This window comes from Equus quagga, chromosome 7 (genome assembly GCF_021613505.1).
Source record: "Equus quagga isolate Etosha38 chromosome 7, UCLA_HA_Equagga_1.0, whole genome shotgun sequence".
Classification (NCBI taxonomy): domain Eukaryota; kingdom Metazoa; phylum Chordata; class Mammalia; order Perissodactyla; family Equidae; genus Equus; species Equus quagga.
The window spans coordinates 23,198,460-23,224,868 of NC_060273.1; the positions used below are offsets into that span (position 1 = coordinate 23,198,460).

General features: G+C 49.5%; 1 protein-coding gene across 1 annotated transcript; it reads left to right on the top strand.

Moving 5' to 3' along the window:
* The first annotated feature begins 350 nt into the window (after window positions 1-350).
* Window positions 351-25,600, top strand: ITGAD (integrin subunit alpha D). Its single transcript, XM_046667647.1, is given in 31 exon segments — window positions 351-421; window positions 2,273-2,378; window positions 4,539-4,642; window positions 4,774-4,844; window positions 4,965-5,079; window positions 7,982-8,112; window positions 8,742-8,887; window positions 12,115-12,268; window positions 12,368-12,518; window positions 12,828-12,901; window positions 14,168-14,297; window positions 14,407-14,462; window positions 14,464-14,550; window positions 14,744-14,884; window positions 14,978-15,187; window positions 15,894-16,024; window positions 16,144-16,301; window positions 17,174-17,328; window positions 17,589-17,720; window positions 18,563-18,636; window positions 18,867-19,008; window positions 20,475-20,588; window positions 20,702-20,781; window positions 20,890-20,973; window positions 23,281-23,359; window positions 23,520-23,627; window positions 23,722-23,799; window positions 23,999-24,112; window positions 24,252-24,353; window positions 24,613-24,723; window positions 25,209-25,600. Coding segments are annotated over 31 exon segments (3,498 nt in total). The 5' UTR covers window positions 351-375; the 3' UTR covers window positions 25,323-25,600.
* The last annotated feature ends 809 nt before the right edge of the window (window positions 25,601-26,409 follow it).

Here is a 26,409-nt window from a genome sequence, read left to right on the forward strand (position 1 = left end):
CCATAGCCATCTGTTCTGCCCTTCCACTCATATGCAGCCCGGTTTCTGAGGCTACCAGGGACCCACCTGAGAGCTTCCAGGACCCGTTGGGTACCAACTGGGCCTCAAGGGCTGCGGTAGGGTGGTCTTCTGGGACAGCCAGGCCCTGAAGAAGGAAGCCGGATTCCTGGAAGTCACAGTGGTGGGGGAGTATGGGGGATCCTCCCCAAGGGTGTGTTTGACCTCCTGCCCCTGCCTCTGTTCTATGATTAACCAAGGACTTCCTCACCGTGCCTTCCTCCCACCCTTCAAGGCCCTGAGTCATTATTTTAACTCTCCCCCAAGACACTGAGCACCTTTCCGTGCTCTGTTACACAGCGCTCCACTTCTCCTCCAATGCACTGCTCAGCGATGGCCTTTGAAGTTATGCTTCTCCTGGGTGGTGAGTGGGTATCCTCAGGGCTAACAGAAACCTGGTGGGGGGTCTCTTTTCTGCAGGGCAGGCTAGCACCTGGTGGTCAGCTCATACAGCTCTCAAGAGGAGCTGGAGGCAGGGAAGGGGCGTAGTGTCCAGGATATGGTGTGGAAGGAGGAATGGCCTGGAATCTGGGGAAGGGCATGACCTGAGCAAAGGTGAGGGAAGATGGGCTCGTGGGTCATGCTTGGATGGAGGATGAGCTGCCTCTCCGTGTTCCCCAAGGCTACCCTCCTTCCCTCCCTCTCGTGGGGGCCCTGGTGTGGGTGCTGTGGGGGTGAGAGGAGTCTGCCTCAGAACCCTGGGAGGGGAAGGCCACAGAACACGTGAGGGAGGGAAAAGATTGCGGAGCCTCTCCTTGTCCTTCATTTCTCCCAAGTCTTGATTTCAGGTAGGCTTTTCCCCTGCTGCTGAGAGAATAGTGCAGAAGTTGAAAACTGTATAGGACCACATATGTGTGTCATTTAAAAAGTTAGTCTTGTGTCAGTTAAAAATCAGATTTCACACAAAAACCCGATTCCAGCTTCTCTTGAGAAATGGGAAGGTCTGGCAGCTCTGGGTACTAGGGCCTGGGAATGGCTCCCTCCTTTAGAAGGGCCACAGCTCTAAGCGCCCAACATTCCTGGTGCTCATACTCACCCACTTCATTCACTGAGGTTACCTGCCAGGCCCCTGGGGCACTTGAGTCGGAGACCCTCGGTATCCTGCTACTTGTCAGATCATAGGGGCTGCTTTCAGACTCGGAAACATAATGATTCTTTGAGAGGAAGATGCAGGATGTGAGGCTCCCTTGCAGGTGGCCATTGTAGGGTCTCAGCACCCTAAACATCTGGTCTCTTCTCAGAACCCCAGGGTTCAGGTGTCTGGACCCTCCCTGTCACTGCCTGGTCTGATGCTTGACTTCCTTAGAGCTTCCTACTCTTGAGATGGGACCTAACTCCTCAATCCAGAGACAGCTGGGAATTCTGGGAGGAATGGGGAGGAAAGGTGGCCATTTGGGAGCCAGGTAGTCAGAAAAAGCCCTTGAAATGTAGGGATCTTCTCCTGAGGCTTTTGAGCTTAGCCACCAGGGAGGGTAATGTGTTCGGTCAAGGATCAGGAGAGTGGGTTGGAATCCCAGCTGCGCCAGTGACTTATTGTGCAGTTCTGGACAGCCAACAAATAGTAATTAGTCACCTGCTGAGGGCCAGGCATTGTACAGGCACCGAGACAAGACAGATGCTGTCCTTGCCTCTCAGAGCTTGGTGCCAAGGGAGGGGGACATGGGAAACACATAATTACAAATAATTAATTGCAGAGTTCTAAGTCTGTTCCCCAATTTGGATGTTAGTGTCTTTGTATAATGAGAAGATGGAGCAGGACAGCCTTTAAGCGGGATGACCATACACTCTGGTTTGCCTGAGGCAGTGCCAGTGTCCCTGGTGTCATTATTAACGGTACCCCTTTCATTCTCAGAAGGTCTCGGTTTAGAGAGTAAACTGTACAGTCACTTTATCTTTAAGAGACATTCCTGATCTAATGTACCAGGTGACTGGCCTAATTTCAAATTGTGGGTGTCCTTTAAAGTGTCCTTGATGGGGCATTTCTCCAGATTGTTGCCCTTTGCCTTGTGGTTTGATTCCTTTTGAGGGAGGCAGAGAGATGGGAACCATACAGAAGGCAAATCAGGAAACAAAGACGAGAACACCCTTCTCCTGGGCAGATGGGGAACCGAGGCTGGAGTGGGGTGGGCATCAAGACCCCAAAAAGCCAGGGGTCCAGAGAAGACAGTTGAGGTCTCTGACTTTCCCTGCCACCCCGCCTCCCTATATCCCTCAGTCCTGGCTTCTTGTCACGGATTCAACTTGGATGTGGAGGAACCCAAGGTCTTCCGGGAGGATGGAGCCGGCTTTGGGCAGAGTGTGGCCCAGTTTGGCAGATCTAGGTAGGCTCCCCTACTCCCCGTCATCCCCCTCCCCTCAGCCTGCAGGCAGGTGGCTGCGTGTGGCACACCCAGGAGGTGTCCTGGAGGGAGGGCAGCATGGGTGAGGCCCTGACAAGGACTTCTCTGAGGCCTCTGACACACTGCTAACCACTCACAATCCAAGGAAGGGCCACGAACTCTGGGCAAGACATGCCTTGGGAAGGAGGCTTTGAACCTGCCCGAACTACGATTTCGTCTTTGCATTTGTGTTTTGTAAGTAAAGATGTGCTGGGGGCTTGGAGCCTCGCCTCACACACTGCCCAGCTCTTATTGCCTCCTGAGGAAGAGTTCTCAGCAGCCTGTCCCCTGTGCCCCACCCAGGGACCCTGGCATGAGCTGGGCAAGGTCAGGGTCAGTTGTTTCCAGCTCATCCAGTCCTGTGAGGGTCTGCACTGGGTCTGTGAGTATCCCTGTGCCTGAGGGAGTGCAAATAGGAAACACCAGGACAGGTAGAGAGGAAGAGACCACAAAAGAAAGGAAAAACACTTTTTCCAAGAACAAGAGGCCCTGCCTTTTAATTTTACATCATGACTGGCAAATTATGTACTTGACCCTGCTTCTAGGAACTCACATTCTCAGGTGCCAGAGACAGAGACCCAAGGAGTTGAAGCCACAATGTGATGCAAGCAGAACCAAAGTCTGGGAGGCACAGAAAGGGAGAGATCAAACCCTGGAGGGAATTCCAGGAAAGCTTCCTAGAGGAGGTGGCTGAGAGCATGGGAAGTTTCAGTTGGCCAAGAAGGAGTGTACTGAGGTCGCTGAGTCCTGAGTGCACATCCTTCCCAGCTGGCAGGCTGGAGACATGGAAGCAAGCGCCAGGCACCAGAGTTTCGTTTTTTTTGAAATATAACGCAAAGACCAAAGTGCGAAAATCGAAAAGCTCCAACTCAATGAATTCTTCATATGTGTGTACCTAGATAACCACTACCTAGATCAAGGTGTGGAGCATCTTCAGCCCCCAGGCCCCCCCAACCCCTGTTCCCTTGGGCCCCTTCTGATCCCCCAACGCTCAACAAATCCAGAGATACCCACTGTCCTTCCTTCCTCACCATCAATTTGCGTTCAGGCCCAATTTCTTAAAAAATGAATATAAAACTACTGATGGACCACTATTCACCAGTATTTACAAGAAAGTAAGTAATATATACTGGATAACATTCTGATTGCTACAAAGTTCTTGTTTTTCCTGGTTTCTGCTGAATTGTAATCCGAATACTGAAAAGACTGAAATTACGTGGAAGAATGGGTTGGTGTAAAGAAAAACATGCAGGTCAATAGTTTAAGACTAAAACTTTGGTCACCCATTTATGCCAGCAGGTCCCGTCTCTAGCCATCTGCTTGCATTTCCATCAGCAAGTCTACACACACAGGGATTTCAGCTTTCTGGGAAGAAATGGCTCTCTAGAAGGAAACTTGAAATGCCAATTTAACAAGACTTGCTTGGCTAATTAATTAGAATACGCCAGTATTTATCTAGTTTTCTCACCTGAGTGGAGAGGTTGTTGGTAGCGACAAAACTTTTCCAAAATTAAAAAATTCTCTCCTCTCAAGGTTTTGCAAATAAACTGTTGCATTTATGTGACTATAGATAGAGATATGGATTCTGATACAACTGCTTTAAATGGTCCAATTTAAACTGTTTATGTTATATTTAAGTTGTTCAATTAATTATGAATCATCTATTTGTTCTGAAAGCTTATAGCTTCAAGAAGTTTTTCCGCTTGACTTGAGGTGATCTGTTCCTTAGGTTGCTCAGAACGATGGCAACCCCGAAACAAGCGCACTCACACATGGTTGAGAAATGCTGTTTTTGTTTTGAATAGCTTTATTTTTGGTGAATGTTAAAAACAAAACAAAACCCAAACCACTTGTATACATAAATACACATGTATTTATGTACACACACACACACACACACACAAATAAACCAAAAGCCCAGCATGGTCCTTCAGCATTTGTGAGTTAAATTCAGGTCTTGGTTTTCAAGTAGCCTCACACGTGGCAAAAGCTAAGAGCTTCCCTCACAGTCTCGCTTTCCCATTGCACGGCGAGACTTCCTTGCTGGAAGCTCCCTGTGCCCCCCACCCTTCCTGCAACTGTATGTCATGGTTGTGCCTTCAGATTCGTGGTAGGAGCCCCCCTGGAGGTGGTGGCGGTCAACCAAACAGGACGGTTGTACGAGTGCGTGGTTGCCACCAGCCGATGTCAGCCCATCTCGCTGCACAGTGAGTGACTTGACCCAGGACCTGGGTCCTCAAACCTCCACCTGACTGCCTGCTCCTCAAACTCCAGCCCAGTCTCCTTTCCTAAATAAGAGTGTGCCTATGAGTGTGACCATGTGTGTCTTCCCTCTTAGCACCCCCAGAGACCGTGAACATGTCCCTGGGCCTGTCGCTGGTGGCCTCCGCCAATCTCTCCTGGCTGCTGGTGAGTTTTCCTGGGTCACAGGAGAGTTGCGAGGGGAGGAGCCAGAGGCAGCTGGGGCTGGGGGAGAAGAGGAGGGGTGTGTTCTGGGGCCCCCTTGCCCATACAGGCCTCTGCCTCCAGGTCTGCGGCCCGACCAGTCACAGAGCCTGCGGGGAGAACATGTATGCAGAAGGCTCCTGCCTCCTGTTGGGCTCGCACCTGCAGATCATCCGGAGGGTCCCCACTGCCCTGCCAGGTAGGTCCCTTAGAGATGGCAATTCTGTGTGGAGCACATGCTGGCACTGAGGAGTGCGCAGAACTTCCACCCTGGGTCTTGGCCTCCTGTGCCCATGGTTCCTTCCCAGAGGCCTCAACAGGCCCAAGAGGGGCTAATAGTACGGTCTGGCCTGGCAGGGAGGGCAGCTCATGGCAGGAACCCTAAGCTGGTCGAGGGGTAGATGTTCTGATGGGGCAGAAGGGAGCCCCAGTGTGCTGGCTGCAGGAGACATAAGGATCTTACAGTTGTCAACAGCTGCAGGGACACTTCTCGAACTTTCAGAGGAAGGGCCTGGGATGGTGAAAATGTGTGGTGAGGATGATGGATCCAGGGATCCAAGAAGGAGGCAGTTCTGGATTGTTCACTGCTGAGCTGCCAGGAGTCCTTAGACTAACTCTTACCCTTCTAAGGGGAGCGAACGATAGAGCCATGGAAAGTGTGATGCCAATTTTACCAGCACTGATGTCTTCCACAGAGAATGGCGCCTGAGGACACAGCAATGGCATCTCTCTGAGAGTTAGTCTGCATAAGTTTGTCTTCTGTGTCCTTGGGCAAGTGGCTTCATTTCCTGGGCCTTAGTTTCCTCATTAGTAAAATGGGGCTTAATAATTGAGGTGATTATGAGGATTAAAAGACAATATATATATAAAATGTTTAGATTCCTGCCTGACACATATATGTGATAGCTGAGGACCATGGGTTTGGACTAGGAGGAAGATATAGATAAACTATCTCATCTGTGGTATCAGAGGGAAAAATGGCCCCCAAGTGAGGGCCAGAGGCCACTCAAGGTGCTCACGGAGAACAATGCTTTGGACCAGAAAAGCCATGATGCCAGGCATGGTGGGCTTTTAGCCAAAAGTCAAGCAGCAGCAAAAACACCCCCAGACCAAATTGTGAGAGCAGAGTCTACAGAGGGGACAGGGAGAGTGGAAAAAGGGTCTCCAGGACTCCTGGGGGTACTATGCCCCACCTGGGATGTCTTTGCAGCCAGGGCAAGGAATGTGGCATTTAAACACCAGGAGGTAAATGTCTTCTCTTAGATATCACCAGGGCTGGTGAGGTAAGATGCCTGATGAAAATGGGACATAGGCGCGTAGACCTGGGCAGGCAAGGCAGGTTTGAGTAGAAGTGGAAGGGACTGTGTGCCAGGCAGTGCTGGGTGTCTGGTGTGCCTTACCTTATTGCATCCTCGTAAGACTCTGGGTGGTGGGCAGGATGATCCTCATTTTACAGATAAGAAAACTGAGGCTCAGAGAGGTGAGTTTCCATTGGTAGGAAGTGGTAGAGCCCAGAGCTTGAGCCAACCTTGCCTAACTGGCTTGGTCCTTTTTCAGAAGGCACTCAGCTACAGCCAGGTGCCTGCTGTTGGAAGCCCAGTGGATACAATAAAAGCAGCAAAAAACAGAAGTGACATTATGAGGGAGGTTGCCACAGGCCTGGCCTGAGAGAGGATGTGGAGGTTGGTTTTGTGTCACAGCTAGAAAGTGGGCACAAGTGCAAGATGTGGTGACAGGGAACTCCAGCTACCCAGCTATGGGGAGATTTCAGGTGAGAAGGGGAGCGCCTGAGGGCTCCTTGGCCTGCCGTGTAGATGGCTGGATGTCCTGGTCATTGAGGAAGCAGGGAGGGAAGTGAGCTTCCATTTCTTCTCAGCACTGGTGAAGCAACAGCTGTTTGAGCAGGTGGGGTGGGGCAGGAGTGAGGAGTGAGGGGAAGGCATTTTTGCTTCAGTGGCCAGAGGCAGCTGCTATCGCAGCTCGGCATCACACCTCAATGCTGTGATGGTCTGATCTCCCACCGCCCTGGGAGCAACACAGGATGTGGGGTGCTGGTGGAGGCACTGACTGGGTCCTGCACACAAGCCACAACCCGCCACGTGAGTCCAGGAACAATCTGAAATGTCTTGTTTGGTTTTGCACATATGGTGTGTCTTTCCATTATCATGTGAACTCCATGAGGGCAGGGATGGTATCTTTTTTCAAAAATCTATGGTCTTAAATCAGATTTTCCTGGAAGGAGACTCTGAGGCTCATTTGGGAATGTTCTCAGGAGCAATACCTGTGAGAGTGTGAGGGAAGCGGGACTGGGCAGAGGGTAGACTGCAGAGCAATCAGAACAGAAGCCTCAGTCGACCCACAGGGAGCTCGGAGCGTGGCCGTATATGGGCTGCTCCCAGGAGCAGGAGGTGTAAGTGTGGGCAAAGCGGCTCCCTCTTGACTGGGGTGATGCCTGGGGAGGGACTCAGCTGGGAGCCATCGACAGCAAACTCCCTGCAGCTGGGAATGAGCACTGCTGTCCTGATAGAGGTGGATCTTGGCGGCACACCCCAGCATCCCTTGCAGTTGTGTCCTTGGGCCTAGAACAACGCCTGGCACAAGGTGATGATGGTGATAATGGCTACCCCTTATGAGGCGGGGCAAGTCTTGTCTTGAGCACTTTATGTACAGATTAATTCTTTTTATCCTTGCAGTAATCCCATGTGATAGGCACTATTATTATCCCCATTTTATGGATGGGGAAAACCGAAGCCCAGAGAAGTTATGTTAACTTGCCTGAATTTACCACTAGTAGGTGGTGGAGCTGGGATTTGAGCCCAGGCACATTGGCTGAAGAAAGCACACTCCGAACCACTTGGCTAAATTTCCTCCCCCTTTTCCAGGCCTTGTGGGAGGAGAGGAGCAACAGAGACTCTGCTGAGGGGAGGAGGGGCTGGGGTAACAGGTTTGGGCCTCCTCTGCGGAGGGTTAGAAACCCAGTGGGGACTGATCCTTATGCCAAGAACGGCCCTCTGACTGTGTGGAACAGGAAGGGTTTCTGGGCCCCAAGAGAGGGCTGGGACCACAGGTACATCTCTGATTCCTCCCTCCCATCTCTGCAGAGTGTCCAAATCAAGAGATTGACATTGTCTTCCTGATCGACGGCTCTGGCAGCATTGCCCCGAGTGAATTTAAACAGATGAAGGACTTTGTCAGAGCTGTGATGGGCCAGTTTGAGGGCACCAACACCTTGGTGAAGACTGGGCCCCCGAGGCCTGGGGAGTGTGCTGTGGGAGGGTGTGCCTCTGGGGAAGGTCCTGGGAGGGGGCCTGGCATCCTGGGGGGTTGGCTCAGTGGACCCTTGCCACGATGAGGCTAGGGTCCAGGGTCAAGATTGGTTCCAGAGGTTCCCCCATGGTATGTCCCCACACACCACAGGAAATACGATGTTTTTCTGTTTTATGGGAAATTTGAAGGTAACTTGGCCAAAGAATTGATGATTTTTTTAATTATGTTTTCCGTGTAACTCATGATTTATTTATTATTTTATTTCCCAGTAGTGTATATGTATGTATAAATTCTTGATAAGTAAGGAAATACAGTCTACAAATTGACTTCGCATGTTATAAAATTAGAAAAAAACTAAGCTTAACAAATATTGCAGTTGGCAAGGTTACTCTTTGTAAACTATGAAAGAAACATTATTTGGTTTCAATTTTCCAGTTTTCTTTTTAGGCCAAAGTTTTTTCTGGGTTTCAGTATATTATTTGTAGGGCCTCCAAAACACATGGGATATGGTTTGTAAATCCAAAATTATTCCAAAATAAAAAGTTCATTAAAAAGCAACTCCTGAGCCCTAGGCCCTCCTCTTGGTCTTTGCAGTTCTCGCTGATGCAGTACTCAAGTGGCCTGAAGACCCACTTCACCTTCTCCAAATTCCGGAGCAGCTTGAGCCCTCTGAGACTGGTGGATCCTATCGTCCAACTGCGGGGCCTGACATTCACAGCCACGGGCATCCTGGCAGTGGTGTAAGCGCCCTCTCTTGCTGCCTGCAGATACGCTGCCGCATGGCTTCCTCATGCTGGTCTGTAGGCCCTCTCCTAGGCTGAGGGAGGCTCTGGGGAAAGGGGCTCAAAAGGAAAGTATGGGGGCTGCGGGCAGAGTCCTCCCTGGAGTGTTTCTGGCTACCTTGCTCACTGCGTTCCCCCGACATAGGATGGGACTCCTCTGCACCTGTTTCCCCCTGCCTGGCCTTGGATTGGCAGAACCCTGAGCCTACCTGGGGTAGCAGAGGCCTGGGCTTTGCTTCAGACACATCTGGGTTCCCCTCCTGGCTCTCCGCTTGCTACCTGGGCCACCCTGGGAGTTACTGACTCTAAGCCTCAGTAAGATGTCAAATGAGGACAAACTCACAATGTAATTGGAATGACTAAATGGGATAAATGTGTGAGGTGCTTCTGCCGGATAAGTGGTTAGGATTTATCCGGAGAATGGTGCAGTCTCTCTCTACCTCCCTGGTGGGGACTCAGGAATTGTTGCCAAATGTCTTCTATGTGCCTTTCACCCCACCCACCTCCCTCCATTCCCTCATTCTTCATCCATGTGTGCCCTCTACATTAACTAGGCGCTTACTATATGCCTGCCCAGCATTGGGTGCTAGGTGGTTCATGAAGAAAATGGCTTAGGTGTTGGGGCCAGAACAGAAGAGGATTCTCACAGGAAGGAGCTGGGCTGAACGTCTGGGATCCTTTTTTTTTTTTTTTGGAGGAAGATTAGCCCTGAGCTAACATCTGTGCCCATCTTCCTCTATTTTATATGTGGGATGCCTGCAACAGCATGGCTTGATAAGCAGTACATAGGTCTACATCCAGGATCCGAACCAGCGAACCCTGGGCCGCCAAAGCAGAACGTGTGAACTTAGCTGCTGCACCACCAGGCTGGCCCCAAACACACATCCATCCATTTCTTTTGTGTTATTTTTTTTTCTATATTCCTTTTTTTTTTGAGGAAGATTAGCCCTGAGCTGACATCTGCCGCCAATCCTCCTCTTTTTTGCTGAGGAAGACAGGCCCAGAGCTAACATCCATGCCCATCTTCCTCTACTTTACACGTCGGACGTCTGCCACAGCATGGCTTGACAGCAGTGCCTAGGTCCACACCCGGGATCCCAACCGGTGAACCCTGGACTGCCGGAGGGGAATGTGTGAACTTATTGCACTACCGGGCTAGCCCCTAGGATCCTTGACTTCCTTGACTCCTGGGTGCTGCACTAGGGGTAGTGCTGGAGGAATGCTGAATAAGGGTACTCCCGCCAAATGCACCCTCTTCTGGGTGGCTTTTCTGCCTTGAACACTGGCCGCTTGGGACTGGACAACCACGAGGAAAGCCTCTATTCCTTAAGTTGACAGTCACACTGGAGGGGCATCCCTTCCTAGCTGCTGAGGCTCCTCCTAGTGGTGGACGATGGTGTGGTTCTCATCCACACCTGTCCTGCTCCCCATCGCCCAGCACAGCAGCCTCCCCGCTCCCCAGAGCCAAGCCCAGCTCAGGGCTGGGCTCAGCCCCTTCCTGCCACTGACTATTTTTTTAGAAGTTTCATTACAGAAAAGACAAAATGGCAATAACATTAAGGAAAGCTTTGAAAAAAAGTATTACCTACAGTCTCTTCAGCCAACCACCTCACAGTATTTTAGCAACAAGAAGGGATAAAGACAAATGAATAGATAAATCCCACCCACAAAATATGGTGTCATTTCTATCCTTGCCTTTATTCAGACATATTTTATTTTTGTTTAAACATTGGTACCTGAGCTGTTGCCAATCTCTTTTTTTCCTTCTTCTTCTTCTCCCCAAGCCCCCTGGTACATAGTTGTATACTCTAGCTGTGGGTCCTTCTAGTCTTGCTAGATGGGACGCTGCCTCAGCGTGGCCTGAGGAGCGGCGCCATGTCTGCGCCCAGGATCTGAACCAGGGAAAGCCTGGGCCACCAAAGCGGAGCACAGGAACTTGATCACTCCGCCACGGGGCGGCCCCGAGGCAGCCCCGAGGCATATTTTATATGATCACAATCAGGGCAGTAACGTTTTTTCTCCTTTAGGTTATATGAACCTGTTCCATTTTTCTCTACAGGTTTTATTGTTTTCTTTTGAAATGGTTGTGTGCTTTTCTACCAGGGGGCTGAATCATAATTTGAAAACCCCCTTCCCTAATGTTGGACATTTAGGTTGTTTCCACTATTCTATTTACCACCTGCGTGTTATTTGGCATGTGTGTGTATTTATTCTGAGTTTGTAGAACTACATGAGCGTATAGTTACATTTTTAATCGTTGTAACAGCTACTATAGAATTATGCTCACCTGTGGGCCATTCACTGTTGTAACAGCTTGACCTCATTTAATCCTCAGAATAACTGGACGCTGTTTGTCTCAGTTATCTACTGTTGCCTAACAAACCAGTCCCAACTTTAGTGGCTTAGAAAACAACTCTATTATTATTTTTCAAGATCCTGGGGCTCAGCTCGATGGTTCTTCGGCTGTTCTTGTGTAGGGTCTCGTGTGGCTGTGGTCAGGCGGTGTCTGAGGCTGGAACATGAGAGTTTCGTTCACGTGGCTGCTGCCTTGGCAGGACTGACTGCAAGGCCTGGCTCAACTGGGATGGCTGGGCCTCTGTCTCCATGCGGCCGCTCCATGGGTTACCTCCAACAGGCTAGCTGGACTTCTCTTGTGGTGGCTCAGGGTTCCGCAAAGTGCAAAAGCTACCCAGGCTTCTTAGGCCCATAACTGGCGTGGTGTCACTTCCCTTGAACACTACTGATTAAAGCAAGTCATAAGTCAGTTTCCATATGGGAAGGGAATCAAGTATGTCTCATTGGGGGCCATCTTCGGAGACCAGCTATGGCTCAGTTGTTATGCTCATATTGCATAGAGAGAAGCAGAGGTTCGGAGAGGTAAAGTAACTTGCCCAAATGTGTCTGACTCCAAAGCTCTTACCTGAAACATACTGCCTCCTGGGAATGAGGTTTTGTAGTGGATGGAATTTTGGGAACAAGGAATGTGAGTACCTTTATTATTGGTCTTACTAATTACTGTCAGTATGACTTTCAAAAAGGACTGAATTGATTTCTTAACATGCCTAACAGAGTCTGAGGGTGCCAGGACTCCTCAGTCTCTCCAGATGAACTTCTAGTGCTGCAAATGATTTCTTTCTGGAATCAATCCCATCTTGGTAGAGTCATCTCCCTTTCTTCCCTGACAGGAACGAACTATTTCATAGTAAGAATGGGGCCCGCAGAAGTGCCAAGAAGATCCTCATTGTCATCACAGATGGGCAGAAATACAAAGATCCGCGGGAATACCGCGATGTCATCCCTCAGGCAGAGAGAGCTGGCATCATCCGTTATGCCATCGGGGTGTGTACTATTCCTCACGGCTCCCCCAGACTCAGCCTGCACCTCATCCAAGCAGAAAGGCTGGCAGGTTCCTCCTCCTCAGCTGCCTCTCTACTGCAGGTGGGAGATGCTTTCCAGGAACCCATTGCCAGGCAAGAGCTGAACACCATTGGCTCAGCACCCTCTCAGGACCACGTGTTCAAGGTGGACAACTTTGCAGCACTCGGCAGCATCCAGAAGCAGCTGCAGGAGAAGATCTTTGCAGTCGAGGGTAAATGGGGAACAAGCTTGGGTCTTGGAATTGAAAGGGTCCCAACCCAATTGTCTTCCACAGTCCTGAGGTCCATCCCTATTCACAGCTCACCCAAAATTGTTCTCCAGAACCCAAGACCTGAGAGGGCGCTGAGCCAATGGTGTTCAGCTCTTGCCTGGCAATGGGTTCCTGGAAAGCATCTCCCACCTGCAGTAGAGAGGCAGCTGAGGAGGAGGAACCTGCCAGCCTTTCTGCTTGGGTATTCTCCTCCCTCTATTCTGAATCCTTGTGGTCTCTGGGAGCTTAAGCGACCTGTTTCCCCCACAGGAACCCAGTCGAGGACAAGTAGCTCCTTCCAGCATGAGATGTCACAAGAAGGCTTCAGTTCAGTACTTACGACGGTGGGTGGAGCATGCGCTTGGTAAACAGATCTCAGGCGCCAGCCCTGGGTTGGGAGCTAGGACCCAGAAGTAAATAAGCAAGCAGACCCTGTCCTCAAGTTCACTGTCCAGTGTGGGAGAGACATACAGATAGTATATGTAGGTGCTTGAGAGCACAGCAGATAACAGTATAGCCAAGGTTCCTGCTCTCAGGGAGCACATATCTAGTGGGAGAGACAACAAACAACAAACAAACAAAAGACTTTCACATTCTGCTCAGTGTTGGGAGGGAGAAAGAGAAGTGATCAGAGGAGGCCTGAATGGTGAGAATGGATCAGCCCTGGAAAAATCTGGGGAGAGATTGCTCCAGGTAGAGGAAAAGGCAAGTGCAAAGGCCCTGAGGCAGAAACAAGATTACTGTGCTGGAGAGCTAGAAGGGCCAGCATAGCTGGAGCAGAGTGAGTGAGGGGCAGTGTGTGAAGAGAGGGCCATAGAGGGGAAAAGGGCCAGACCAAAGAAATGACAACATGGCATGACCTGTCTGAAAGTAGATGTGTATTCAAAATATCCAGAAGGATTTTAGGGGCAACCAAGGGGGATGTAGAAATGAAACAAAGTTTGCCATGAATTGATCACTGAAGCTGGGTCATGGGTACGTATGGGTTCATCATACATATCCTTCTACTTTTGTATACGTTCTAAATTGTCCATAATCAAAAGTTTAAAAAGGCAATAAACAAAGTATGCGAAGGATGAAGCCCCCATGGCTCCCTGAGGGAGCTGCAGAAGGATCTCACAGGGGCAGTGGCTCTGAGGTTGACTCTTCCAGAGAGGAGTCCAAGAAAAAGAGAAGAGAGAGAAGTGTTCAGGCCAAAGGCTTGATATGTTTTGGAACAGAGGGTGACTCCACAGGTTTGCCTGGGAAGGATCCTAGATGCCATCCTCGGGGACCTGGTGTCAGGGAGCCGTCTCAGTTTGCCAGCAGGATGGTGCTCACATTTGGCTTTAAGGAAACCTAACCCTGGGGCAGTAGAAGATGGAGCAGAGGAGAGTAAGCTAGGAGGCAGGAGGGGCAGTAGGTGAGAGGCAATGGGCCTGACTGGGACGGTGGCAGTGGGGATGGACTGAGGGAAGTAGGGAGTCAGGGACACCGAGGCTGCTGGTGTGGGCTTGGGAAGGAGGAGGAGGAGAATTCCAAATAATTAGCAGAGTCCGCGGCAGACATTGCTTTGGACTAGGCTGTCTTCTCACTCCAGCCTGCTCAGCCCTGGAATCCTTTCCTCTCAGGATGGGCCAGTTCTGGGGGCTGTGGGAAGCTTTGGCTGGTCTGGAGGTGCCTTCCTATACCCACCAAAGACGAGCCCCACCTTCATCAACGTGTCTCAGAAGAAAGAGGACATGAGAGACTCTTACTTGGGTGAGAAAAGGCTGCGGCTGGGGGGACAGGCGGGAGATGAGCTGCCTGGGAGGGGCAGGAGCCGGGGGGCGGGAGGAGAAGCCTTTGTGCTGAGGCCTGGCCCCCTCAGGTTACTCCACCGAGCTGGCCACTTGGCAGGGGGTGCAGAGCCTGGTCCTGGGGGCCCCCCCGCCATCAGCACACCGGGAAGGTTTTCATCTTCACCCAGCAGTCCAGGCAGTGGAGGCCAAAGGCTAACGTCATAGGCACTCAGGTTGGTGTGGAGAAAGCACGAGTAGAATGCGAGGGTGGCAGGGTATCCAGGAGTGGAGAGGGCAGACAGGGAGGAGATGGAGGGTTTGGGGCCCATGGTGGGAGGTGCTGGTGGATGGGCAGAGGCGGGACCTGGCCCAGAAGGGGTTCCTCTGGCAGGGGCGCGCAGGATGACTTCAGGCTCTGCCCTGCAGATTGGCTCCTACTTTGGGGCCTCCCTGTGCTCTGTGGATGTGGACAGAGATGGCAGCTCTGACCTGGTCCTCATCGGGGCTCCCCACTACTATACGCAGACGCAGGGGGGCCAGGTGTCTGTGTGCCCCTTGCCCCGGGGGGTGAGTGGCTGATGAGACCTGGGCTGGGTGGGGCCTGGGTGTGGGGTGGAGGGGTTGCCTGGGTTGGGGCCTCACACTGTTTTTGTGCTGCAGAGCGCCAAGTGGCAGTGTGAGGCTGTTCTCCGTGGGGAGCAGGGCCACCCCTGGGGCCGCTTTGGGGCAGCCCTGACAGTGCTGGGGGATGTGAATGGGGACAAGCTGACGGACGTGGCCATCGGGGCCCCAGGAGAGCAGGAGAATCAGGGTGCTGTCTACCTATTTCATGGAACCTCAGGACTGGGCATCAGCCCCTCCCACAGCCAGGTGAGGCCCCCTGTCTTCAGCCTCTTCTAGTTCCACCTCCTTTCCCATGTCTTGGATTCCCCCGATGCTGCCTCGCACCACAGGCCATAGCAGCGGCCATTCCCCTCCTTCTTTAGTGATTTCCTTCCCTGAATTTCACCAGGCCCAGACAACCACAAATTCTCTCTCTTCTCTCCTTTGGCTCTAAACAGACTTCAATCTTTTGTGGGGAGCATAATAGTTAAGAAATCACAGGCCCCCCGGTCAAATGCCTGGCCAGCCATGTTAGCTATGTGGCTTCAGGCAAGTGACTGATTTAGCTCTGTGAGCCTTAGTTTCCTGCTCTGAAACATTAAATGATAAAGCAGCTCCATAGGCTTCTTGCAAAGATAACTCAGTGGGAGCACTAAGTACTCCATTCACCAAATATTTATGAATGAATATATAAATGATGAATAAATGAATCTATTTTAATCCTATTGTTATGCTTTTATTTTGTCATTAACCTGCACCCTCATGATGACTTGGACCAGAAAAGCTCCCCTCCCTCGGTCTGGGGCCTGTGAGGTCCTCACTCTGCTTGCTCTCCGTTCCTACCGCCGTGTCTCTCCTTTTCCATTTCTTCATTTACATCTGCTTTTGTTGCAGTCTCCTCTCCAAATGTCTCTTCTCAAATCTTTCTGATCACTCCCTTTGACATCCACTTCTCATTTCCCTCTCTGGCCAGCGGATCACAGGCTCCCAGCTCTCCTCCGGGCTCCGGTATTTTGGGCAGTCACTGAGTGGGGGTCAGGACCTCACCCAGGATGGACTGGTGGACTTGGTCGTGGGGGCCCAGGGACACGTGCTGCTGCTCAGGTGACGACTCCCCACATCCCACCCTTGCCTGCTGTGTGTCTGATTCCCCAAGCTGCCCGCTCCCTTGTTCTCCTCCCAGAGGACAGAGTCCTGTCCTCAGCCTCTGCATACACCCTCAGGAGCCTGCCAGTGCTAAACGTGGGAGTGGCCATGAGATTTATGCCCTCGGAGGTGGCAAAGGCTGTGTACCAGTGCTGGGAAGAGGTCCCTACCACCCTGGAAGCTGCAGATGCCACAGTCTGTCTCACTATCCACAAAAGCTCACCGGACCAGCTAGGTAAGTTTCCTCCCAGTGGACCCTGTCTTTTACCCTCCTGGAGGCCCCCAGCCCATCCTCAGGACCGAATAGGCCCAGGAATCCAAATCTCATCTCCACATCCACCCAGCTGCTGGTGTCGGAAGCCTGGGTCCCCTCTGTCCCCCTTTTCCCATACCCAGGACTATAGGTTCTGACTCCAGGATAGATCTGGAATCTATCCGCTTCTCTCCACCAGCTCCAGCCACTGACTCCCTCTACATGGCTCCTCTTTCCCACCTAGACTTTGGGTTGTTCCATCTCTTCTTGTACCCTCTCACCCATTCTCCACGCAGGAACTAGAGTGATTGGCCCTAAAATGCAAATCTAGTCTCCTCACTTCCCTGCTTAACGCCCCTCAATTCCTCCCTTCTTGCATTTATAAAGACCACATCTTTCCCTACAATCCCCCCCTGATTGGGCCCCTCTCTGCACTCCAGCCTCACTTCATCCCGCTCCTCTCTACTCCATACGCTTTTTGTACATGGGCCAGCCTCCCTCTCCCTTCTGGTCTTAGCCACTCTTCCCAGAGTCTGGGACTTTCTCCTGCTCATGCTCCAGGTTGGAGTTCAGAAGGCCCGTCCAGGAAGGCATCTCTGACCCCTAGGTCTGAGCATCCTGCCCTTGCATCGACCTGACCTTATGCCCCACATGCTTGTCTGCTTTCCTAGGGTGTGGGCTTCATGAGGGCAGGCACCGCATTTCTCTATGTTCTTCTCCACATGTATCCTCAGCCCCTGGTACAGTTCCTGGCACAGAGAAAGTGCTCAGCAAATATTTATTGCATGAATAAATGAAAACAACATTTGAGATTCTCTTTGACTTTCCATCTTCCATTCCACCTTCCACTTCAGGTGATGTCAAAAGCTCTGTCATATACGATCTGGCATTAGACGCAGGCCGTCTGATTTCTCGTGCCATTTTTGATGAGACCAAGAACCGGACTTTGACTCGAAGAAAAACCCTAGGGCTAGGGGATCACTGTGAAACCGTGAAGCTGCTTTTACCAGTGAGAGCTTTGGGTTCTGGGAAAAGGAGAAGGAGGAGGATCCCAGGGCCAGCCTCTCACATCCCTGCTCCCTGCTGAGTGAGATGGGAAGGGTGGGGAGATGGGGGCTAGACAGAGGAAAGTTGAGACCAGAGAACCTGGCTCCACAGCTTGGATGGGGCACTGTCTGACAGCGGGGAATGGATGCGGTGGAGGAGAAGCCCCAGGGGTAGAAAGTAAGGACAAGGATAGTGGGTTCTTGAAAGCCCATTCTCTCTCAGGACTGTGTGGAAGATGTGATGAGCCCCATCATCCTGCGCCTCAACTTCTCCCTGATGGGGGAGCCCAATCCTTCACTCCAGAACCTTCGCCCTGTGTTGGCCGTGGGCTCACAGGACCTCTTCACTGCTGCTGTGAGTCTTCCCATGGAGTCCCAGGGTTGTGCCTTCACTGTGTAGAGACATGTGTGCTTAAGAACCTACAGTGGCTCCCACTTGCCCACCGACCACATGACGTCCAAAATGCCACCACCCAGTTACCAAGGCCCTGCCTAGCTGGGACCCCTACACACATCCCAGCTGGTTATCTACTTTATCCCAACATAAACTCTCTGGTTCTCATTCTGCAAATCCTTCCCAACTTTTCTCATTCTTACCTCTGTGCCTTTCTCCATGTTGTCTCTCTTGTTTGGAAAACATTTCCTTCTCTCCACCTCAAAGATCGTCTCTAGTCCCCAAAGCCCCAGTCTTATCTCCCTCTCTTTTGAAAACCACACTCAATATCTGTCACTTCTTCTCTGGCCTCCTATTACGTCATGGTGATACCATCCAAATATCACATGACTGGAATCCTAGCAATCTGCATTTACTTCTGTGGCTTTCTTGGAATTGTAGCTTCCTTGAATGCAAGAACCATGTCTAATTCACCTGTAGTTTCCACCTTTCCTAAACCCCCACCCAACCCAGAACCTGCCCCATTATTCACGCTTAATAATGTTGTTGAGTAGTCGTTCCAGTGTGAGATGGATTTGACTCCTCAACTAAACTTTGTGTTCCTTGGAGCCAAGGATCTTGTCTTCTCTTCTTTTATAGTCTAACTGCCCCTCCCCCACTGCCCCACTCCTTGCCAGTGTCTAGCACAGTGCTGGGTTCAGGGGGGTGCTTAGTAATACTCAGTGTTGATGAGTGTCCTAATGAGGGGATTGGAGATGGATTAAGACATGGATGGGAAGAGAATATATACCATTTTGCTGCAGCTCCCCTTTGAGAAGAACTGTGGGCAAGATAATCTCTGTCAAGGGGACCTGAGTGTCAACCTCAGCTTCTCAGGGTGAGCTCTATCTTCTTTCATATCCAGATCCTCAAGCTTTTGGGTGTCCCATCCTTATAGGATGAGAAGTGCTTGTGCTGCCCTTTGGCTCTCCTAACAAAGACATGGTTTTCATTGGAATGTTATCAGCCCAGAGCTCATGAGTTCTCACAGTCCTTCCCCGGCCCTTGATCCAATTCCAACCTATCTCCAATGGAGTCTTTTTCCCATTCTTGTCCTTCCTCCTTCAGCTTGCAGACCCTGGTGGTGGGGAGCTCCTTGGAGCTCAATGTGATAGTGACTCTGTGGAATGAGGGTGAGGATTCCTATGGAACCATGGTCAACTTCTACTACCCAGCAGGGCTGTCCTATCGACGAGTATTAGGAACCCAGGTAAACAGCTCCTTTGGGCTCTAGTTGGTTGGGACCCTTCCCCTGCCCTGGGTTATAGTAGGTTTCTTTGAATTCTTCTATGATGAAATATAAAACACATACACATACAGAGAAAAGTGCATAAAGCACTTTTATGCTTTATGTATAGTTTAATGAATAATATTAAGCAAATGTCTACGCAAGTAGCATCCAGGTCAAGAAAAAAACACTGCTAGCACCCTCAGAAGCCCTCTCACTATGTGCCTGTCCTTATCATAACCTCACCGTCTCCCCAAAGGTAATCACCATTCCAACTTTGTGATAATCAATTTCTTGTATTTATTTATAGTTTTAACACCCATGAGAATATCCCTAGAGAATGCTGTTCAGTTTTGCCAATATTTGAGCTTTATATAAATGGAAACATGTTCTAAGTTCTTTAGTGTCTTTCTTCTTTTCTCCAATATTATGTTTGTGAAATTCACCCCTGTCGTTGCTTGTGGCTGTAGAACATTATCATTGCTATATAGAATCTCTTTGTATGACTATACCACAATTTATTTACCCATTCTACAATTGATGGTCATTTGAGTTGTTTCCTGATTTTGGTCATGACCATTCTTGAGCATGTATCCTGGTGCACCCATGCATAATATGTATGTACCACTTGTGGAATTGCTGGATCATTGGGTATGTGTATCTTCAATTTTAATAAGTAAAGCCAATCCATTTTCATCTACTTACACTTCCATCAGCAGTGTATGAGAGTTCCTGTGGCTTTCCATCTATTCTAACACTTGGCATTGTCAGACTTTTAAATTTTTGTCAATCTGGGGGGTGAGTAATGATATTTCCTTGCAGTTTTAACTTGCATTTCTCTAATGAGGCTGAGCAACTTTTCATATATTTCCTAGTCATTTGGATTTCTTCTCTTAGGAAGTGCCTGTCTCAGTTTTTTTCTCATTCTTCTGTTGAGTTGTCCATCTCTTTCTTACTGAGTTCTAAGAGTTCTTTACATGTTCTGGTTACTAGTCCTTTTCCAGTTATATATGTACGAATAGCTTTCCTGATCCTGTTGCTTGTCTTTTCAGTCTCTTTATAGTGTCTTTTAATAAACACAATGTTTTAATTTGATTGTGGTTGATTTTTGCTAATGTTTTCCTTTGTATTTAGTGTTTTTGTGTGTGGATCTTGTTTAAGAAATACTTCCCTACCACAAGGTTATGAAAATATTCTGCTATATTACCTTCTAAAAGCTTCATAAATTTTGCCTTTTCACATATAAGTCTTTAATCCAGTTGGAATTTATTTTAATGTATGGAGTGAGGTAGGGATCCAATGTTTTTCCAGGTTTTTTGGTATGGGCCAATTTTTCCAGGACCGTTTATTGAAAAATCTGTTTTCTCCTTACTGCTCTGAAGTGTTATATATAAAGCCCACATATGCACGTGGGTAACTTTTTAAAATTCAGTCTCCTCATTTGGAAGAGACCCCATCACCGCCCACTGCGCCTGGCATGTGAGGGAGTGCCTACTGGAAGTGAGGGCCTGAGGAGCACCAGCTGTAACATCAACCACCCCATCTTCCAAGAGGGCACTAAGGTCAGTAGTCCCTCCCAAATCCTTGTCACTCTTCTCCTTTGTCCTGACCCATTTCCTTCCCTCACTCCCCTATGACCTTCCTTATCCCCATTCCTTCTTTCTTCTTCCCTCAGGGCACCTTCATTGTCACATTTGATGTCTCCTACAAGGCCAACCTGGGAGACAAGTTGCTTCTGAGGGCCAATGCAAGCAGGTGAGCCCAGGCCAGGTAGGATGTGTCCCTCACCCTCCAGTCACATGCCCCAGCCGGAGACTCCTTTCCTGGATTCCTTTCCAATTAGGTTCCCCTCTCTCTCTCCAGTGAGAATAACAAGCCTACAAGCAGCAAGACTACCTTCCAGCTGGAGCTCCCAGTGAAATATGCTGTTTACACAGTGATCAGCAGGTGCTTAATCCCCAGCCCTCCCCTTGGACCTCTGACCTTCCTCTAAGTACCTCCTCCTGCAGCCCAGCCTGCTCTTTTGTGGATGGGTAGCTAAGCTAGCCCCTCTGATTCCTCACATGGGAATACTTGTGACCAGTCATATATCTATACCATAATACCATATACCATGGTTCTTGCTTCTTCTCTGATGAATTGGCCTGCTGGTGAGATACACCACTTTGCCACCACTTTGTGTTCCCTCCTCTCTCTCCAAGATGCAGGTGTCATTTAAAATGAAGTCAATCCTTTCCTTTGTGCTAGACACAAACGTGCTGAAGCAAAGCCACCAGATTGAGATTGAGGCTTTTCTGAGCACTCTGAAGTGGGGAGCTTATGCCCAACAGGATATGGTCTGTCACTACACAGAGGAAAGAAAAGGTCAGGTTTTCACAAAACTCGGAGGAGAGCAGAGGTGTGAAACTGTCAGAAGGTCTCTCAGAGCCCAAGGCCGAGGCAGGCCACAGGAAAGGCAAGTGCAGAGCTGCTGGTCTGGGTTCTGAAGGTGGGTTGAGGGGCAGGGGCAGGCTAGGCTGGAGGCAGAGCAAGGAGCCCCACACACCTGGCTAAACTTTAGAGGTTTAAAGAGTTGGTCAGAAGCTTATAATATTGCCATGGGACAGGGTTTGCACTGTTGCTGCTGCTGCTGATATACAAATTTTTAGAAGAACTAGTAAGGTGGGGATCAATCAGTGTCATTCCCCTTCCAAACTCCATGTGTGAATTTCCCCTTCTGTCCTTTGAAAATACTAAAACTTATAATAAGAGCTTATAGTCATATATACTTATGATGTGGCAGCCATTGTCTTAAGTACTTTACATGTATTTACATGCACTTAATCCTTCTTATAACTCTATAATATAGTTACTGTTATCCCCCTTTTTACCAACAAAGAAATCAAGAGGTTAAATAACTTGTCCTGTCATTCAGCTGGTAAGTGGCAGAACCAGGAATCAAACCCAGGTGGTCTGGCTCCAGAGCTTGTGCCCATGGGCCATATATTGCACACCTCTCCAAGAGCTGGGAAAGCTGAGTGATTTACTCAAATATGAAAAGAGGTTTAGAACAGGAAGATTTTAAGTGAGAAAACTGAAGCAGAGAGAGAAAGGGCTGGGGTGGAGAGCAGAGAGGAAGGCTAGCATACTATGAGAAAAAAATAAGTTTTAACATTTATGGCACTGCTACAAACCTCATCACAACTCTATTATAGGTAGGCACTATTATTAGCATCCCTATTTTACCGAGAAAGAACTGCAGGGCTCCAGAGAGGTCAAGTAGTTTGCCTTAACTTACTCATATAGGAAGTGGTGGAACTGAGATGTGAACCCAGGCGGTCTGGCCTTTTGTTCTTAATCATCAAGCTGACAGTCACATCTGTGGGGAAACTGGGGGACCCACAGTGTTTCTCTGTGGCTGGCCGGGCTTCTGTATGCTAGTTGCTGGTGAAACCTGCAGGTCCCTCTGCTTGTTTGCCTGATTCCACTGAGACGTTAGATGTTAAACTCTGGGAAGGCAGAGATTATGGCTCATTAACTGGTGAATCTCCGGACCAAGCACACAGCCTGGCACATGGTAAATCTTTGTTGAAGGAGGCCATGGAGAGATGGATGGATAAATGGATAGGCGGATGGATGAATAGGTGGAAAGTCACCTGCAGCCTGGAATATTTATCTCCACTCCACTCCATGGGCTTATGTTCATACACTACATTCCCTCACATTTACTTAACTGCCCCAGGATACCCACATCTCCTTTCCTCATTCCCATCATGGAGGGGCTTGCACTCCACTTTTTCTTGATTGACCTAGCCATCATTCCCTGGAGTCCCCATAGACTTATTTGTTCTGGCAACAGCCTCTGCAAGCATTACCTGAGGCCAACCACACCTACTAGAGAAAGCAATGTGAACACCTTTTTCCCATGGGAAATGTTTAAATGTTATGAGAAGTGATGTTTAAGGTGGAACTTTAAAAGAAAATTTCCAGTAGGGGAGTGGGTAAGAACATTCCAATCAGAAGAAAAAGCTTGAGCAAAGTCGTGGGGCTATGAAAGAACTGAGGTATCAAGGAACGAGCTACCAGTTCTGGGTGACCAGGGCAAAGGACATAGGTGGAGAGGAGCTGAAGCTGAGGCTGCAGAAGCACATGGGGACCATTACTATTTCCCTGAGTCATCTATCTGCTGGGCCCACCAGAACCTCGGCAGCAGACTGGGGCACAACCGAGGATGATCCCAGGGCTGTTTTTCCCCAACAAGCCTTCTCTCCCCAGGCAGGAAGAATCCACCAAGTACTTCAACTTTTCAACTTCCCATGAGAAGAGCAGGAAAGAAGCTGAGCATCGATATCGTGTAAGGCCAGGGAATCTCCATGTCTGCCCTCCCATGGTGCTGTTAACACTGGAAGCTGTAGGAAAAGATGGAGAGCAACCGAGGGCTGGTGCCAGGAAAGAAGTGGGATTTGGGATGCTGCAGGGACCACAGTAATGCACTCTGTTTCAATTTTCTGCAGGTAAATAACCTGAGTCAGCGAGATCTGGCCATCAGCATTAATTTTTGGGTTCCCATCCTGCTGAACGGGGTGGCTGTGTGGGATGTGGCTGTGGTGGCCCCTTCGCAGGTACCTGCCTTTCCTCACTTTCCAGGGTTTGATCCCACAGTACCTCACAGGCTCTTACCAGTGAAATTTTGTGGCTATTTCTCTCTCTCACTAGAGTCTACCCTGTGTGTCAGAGAGGGAACCTCCCCAGCATTCTGACTTCCAGACCCAAATTCCAAGGAGTCTCATGCTGGTGAGAAAGGCCCTGGACTCCCACTGCAGGGCCAGCTATGCACTGGGGGACAGGGAAAAGAATTGCTAGGTTTCAGAGCTACATATATGGCCTGTAGTTGTTCATCTGTTCCTCACCCAAAATCTGACAGACTTCATTTTCCCTTGTGGTTCCTGCCTAAGTTAAGGCCCTCCTCAACTTCATTCTTCTCCGTCCCTAGGACTGCTCCATTGCTGACTGCCTGAGGTTCCGCTGTGACATCCCCTCCTTCGGTATCCAGGAGGAACTTGACTTCATCCTGAAGGGCGACCTTAGCTTTGGTTGGGTCAGCCAGGTGTGTAGGCCCAACAGCAGAGTGCCTTCCCTGGATTCAGGTGGCGCCTGATATCTCTGTGCTCATGCGCAAGACAGGACATTTCTAACTCTGAGCCTTCCCAGAGCTAGTTCCCCAGCTCCCTCCCTCTCTTTTGCAGACATTGCAGAAGAAAGTATTGGTCGTGAGTGTGGCCGAAATCACGTTCAACAGATCTGTGTATTCGCAGCTTCCAGGACAGGAGGCATTTTTGAGAGCCCAGGTAGTGGCTGTGTGGTAGGCAGTGGTCAGGCTGGTAAGAGGGCTCCTGATGCTAAATCTGTGATGCTGGGTGGGAGGTTCACAAGCCTGGAGGAAGGAAGGATGAAGGTCCCTCGGCAGGAAAGCTGTCCCTAAGCCCATGAGTGCTTCTGTATCTCACCCAGGGCTTGATGAAGGGGAGGATAGGGAGTTAAAGGTTGGGGAAACTGGGAAAAATCTGGGACAGCAAGAGGCCGAACACTTTCTGATCCCCAAATCAGATGGAGATGGTACTAGAAGAGTATGAGGTCTACAATCCTATCCCCCTCATTGTGGGCAGCTCTGTGGGAGGATTGCTGCTGTTGGCTCTCATCACAGCTACACTATACAAGGTGAGTGTTTTTATCCCACTCGTGACACCACCAGCATCTGACCCAAGCCCTCCCATAGACAGGATGGTACAGTAGGAAGAACTCACTCAGTGGAGTCAGGCAGGACTGGGTGCACATTTTGGCTCTGTCTTACTCACTGTTTAATGTCAGGCAAGTTGCTCAACCTCTCTGAAACTATTTCCTAATTTTTGAAATGATAATAATGCCTCCATTACCGAGTGGCTGAAGTGAGACAGAAATGAGGCGAGGGTACGTACACAGGCCTTCCTGACTACAGAATCTATGCTTTTCTGCTGTAGATTATGTGTATAACTACTGTGCTTGGCACACAGTAGATACTCAGTATGATAGCTGTTGTTTACCTAAGTGTTCTGGCACACAAATACAAGTCAGCTTAGGTCCCTTCTTCTCTCTCAGCTTCTTCCTGCTCCCAACTTTGTTCCCTGACCTCTTACCCAGCTTTTCTGATTTACTTCCCCTCATAGCTTGGCTTCTTCAAACGTCAGTACAAAGAAATGCTGGATAACAAGCCTGAAGACACTGCCACATTCAGTGGGGAGGATTCCAGCTCAGAGGCCCCAAATCCACCTTTGTACTAATAATCCACTTTCCTGTTTATCTTTGCTGCCATGGGCTGTCTTGCCTTAGACCACAAATCTACTACTGTGGGAATAACTCCTGCATAGACCTGGACTGGCCTGAGCAACTTACCAGGTGCTAAGCCACCTTCTCAAGGCATCGAAAGATTTTTGTATTTTTACATATCTGCCAAACTTCTTCAGTGATGACCCACCTTAACAGAAACAGGCATGATGCCAGCATGAATTTTCATATGTATAAGAATCGTCACATTAAATGAAAATGATGTTTACACACATTTTCCTTGTATGAAAGAGCTCTAATTCAGGGACTGGCATGCTGTTCTAAGAAGAGTTGGGGGAACCTACTTGTGGTATAGAAAGCATTCTCTCACTTTCTCAGGTGACTGGGGCCTGTGATCATCTTTTCTTAATGGTTCTGTGAGTAGTGTCAAGGGAGGCGGCCAAAGGAAGCTGTGTGTGTATGTTGGTCGTGATTTTCAGCACAGGCTTCAGGCTCCTTGGTAATGGCAAGTGAGCAGACTGTCCTAGGAGGTGAATGAAATGTTCAGAGCTTGTTTGAACCAATGTCCCCCTTGAATGGAGTCCCCAGAAGCTAGGAGAGCTGGGCTTCCAGAAAGGCGCATCTGATTTCCCAAATTAATACAGAAGATCCATTAAAGGTGGTCACAGAGAATGCCTGCAATATTCCAAATCAAGGATTAGATCATGAAGGCTCACACATAGGGCTGTAGATCCTACGTTTGAAATCAGGGTTGTCTCCAGATAGCTGGAATTCCCACATGCTGTCAGTGTGTGTCAGGCAAAAAGTGGTACTTGAGGGTCTGCAGCTCTGGGTTCCCATGGGGCCTCTCATGAGCTGCCTGAATTTAAGTCATTTAATCTCTGAGAATCTCAAATTCCTCCTCTGGAGAACGGGAACCAAAATTATGTCTTGTTCCCAGAGTTACTGTGTCTGTGAAAGCCGTTTGTTTACAGCCCAGAGCCCTAATTATTAATAGGTGAGAGAGAAGCAGCAACAATCTCCTACCTGTTCATCAAGGATATTCCCCCTAGCACCTTCCAAACCAAGGCCTTGGGAGGAGCA